Below are 1,501 nucleotides of genomic sequence, written 5' to 3'. Positions count from 1 at the left end.
ACCAACGGGGGACAGGGAGACGTGCACGCCAACAGACACGAGCACGGGAAACCAACGGGGGACAGGGAGACGTGCACGCCAACAGACACGAGCACGGGAAACCAACGGGGGACAGGGAGACGGGCCTGGGAGTTCAGGGACACAAGCAGAGCTGCTGCTGCTGAAAAGCCTCAGAAAGAGGAAACTCTGCCAATCGTTTCTTTTCTTTTCCTCCCACTCTCTCCTTTCTTCTCCTCTCTGTCTTTGACGAGCCGTTTCCAATCACATCTGTGTGTGAGTGTGTGTGAGTGTGTGTGAGTGTGTGTGAATGTGTGTGAGTGTGTGTGTGAGGCAGTAATCTGATTACAGGTCGCCTGCAGCTACACCTTTTCTCCTACGATGTGAATCTCGGCTGTTTGAACACAAAGCTAAGTTAAATTTAAACGCAGCGATATGAAGTGGAATCTGATGTTTTAACTTCAGCTATCGTGTCAATTACCACAGCCTACATCACCGCCCCCCACCGCCGCCGCCGCCGCCACATACAGGCTGTGAAGGGAAACAGACGCCCAGCAGCCGTGGTTCTCCAGCACTGTGGAGGCTGGTGGTGGTGACGGGCCCTGGCGGTCAGGACGGACGCATCGTCGACCATCGGCAGGTCGGCTAATCCCCGGTTAATCCTCCTTGTTAGCGGCACGCTCCAATTAGCCCCACCTGCTGCTCCTTAATTAACCAAATCCCTCGTTAACGCGCGGCTCCGGAGCCCGACAGCTGTCGACATGATGACTGTTACCGAGGATACCGCCTCCCTGGATGGCTGTCAAACTTTACTTCAAAGTGTTGCTGGTGGCGCCTGATCTTACCTGACGGGGGCGCCGCGGCTCTGGGCGGGCCTCAGCAGAACCGTGACGGAGGAGTCGGTCTGGTTCAGGGGCGACTCCTGATCGTAGGCTGGCATCAGAGGAGCTGGGGGGCAGAAAACAAGGTTACCTCCTTCAACAGCTCCACCTCCAGCCACAGCAGGAAGGGGGCGCCGTGGCTCGGTCCATTCCGGACCTGAACGGGACGAGTCGTTTGGTTTCCTATAGATCCTCTCTGAACACTGGACCAAACTGGGAGCAAACTGGTTCTGGTAAAAAGCTTTGAAACTCTGTGATCCAGTTAAATAAAGGAAATGGATGTGATTCACTCAGTCGGCCTTTTATTCATCTTTGCATAGAGGAGAAACCATAACGCTGCTGGATGCTGGATGCTCTGACCAGAACTAGTTTCTCTCACTAACCTAAGAAAAGGTTCTCTGCAGGCTCCTGATCACTGCAGGTAGAGACAGTGGAGGAGAACAGTAAAATGTTAGAAACCCTGAGAACCAGTCTGGATCGTCATAGAAACACAGGCCATTTCTCACTACGTCTGCTCATGAAACGTCATCGCTAGCCAGGGCTATCGTTAGCCCGTCTGCAGCAGCCAGGGCTAAGGAATGCTGTGGACCTCCTGGTTTCTGTGGACCTCCTGGTTTCTGTGG

The 1,501-nt window shown here is 54.2% G+C and overlaps 1 protein-coding gene across 1 annotated transcript in view; it reads right to left on the bottom strand.

The window, feature by feature from the left end:
• Positions 1-1,501, bottom strand: part of LOC107103479 (receptor-type tyrosine-protein phosphatase mu-like) — a gene marked incomplete at its 5' end in the record, with an annotated part of 96,709 nt that overhangs the window by 62,882 nt on the left and 32,326 nt on the right. Inside the window, one exon of the mRNA XM_015403201.1 lies at positions 843-945. Within this exon, the coding sequence (XP_015258687.1) occupies positions 843-945 (103 nt within the window). The remainder of the gene's footprint in view (positions 1-842; positions 946-1,501) is intronic.

The sequence above is a fragment of the Cyprinodon variegatus genome, unplaced genomic scaffold (assembly GCF_000732505.1).
Source record: "Cyprinodon variegatus isolate N-32 unplaced genomic scaffold, C_variegatus-1.0 Scaffold1459, whole genome shotgun sequence".
Classification (NCBI taxonomy): Eukaryota; Metazoa; Chordata; class Actinopteri; order Cyprinodontiformes; family Cyprinodontidae; genus Cyprinodon; species Cyprinodon variegatus.
This window is presented reverse-complemented; position numbering and strand designations above follow the sequence as displayed.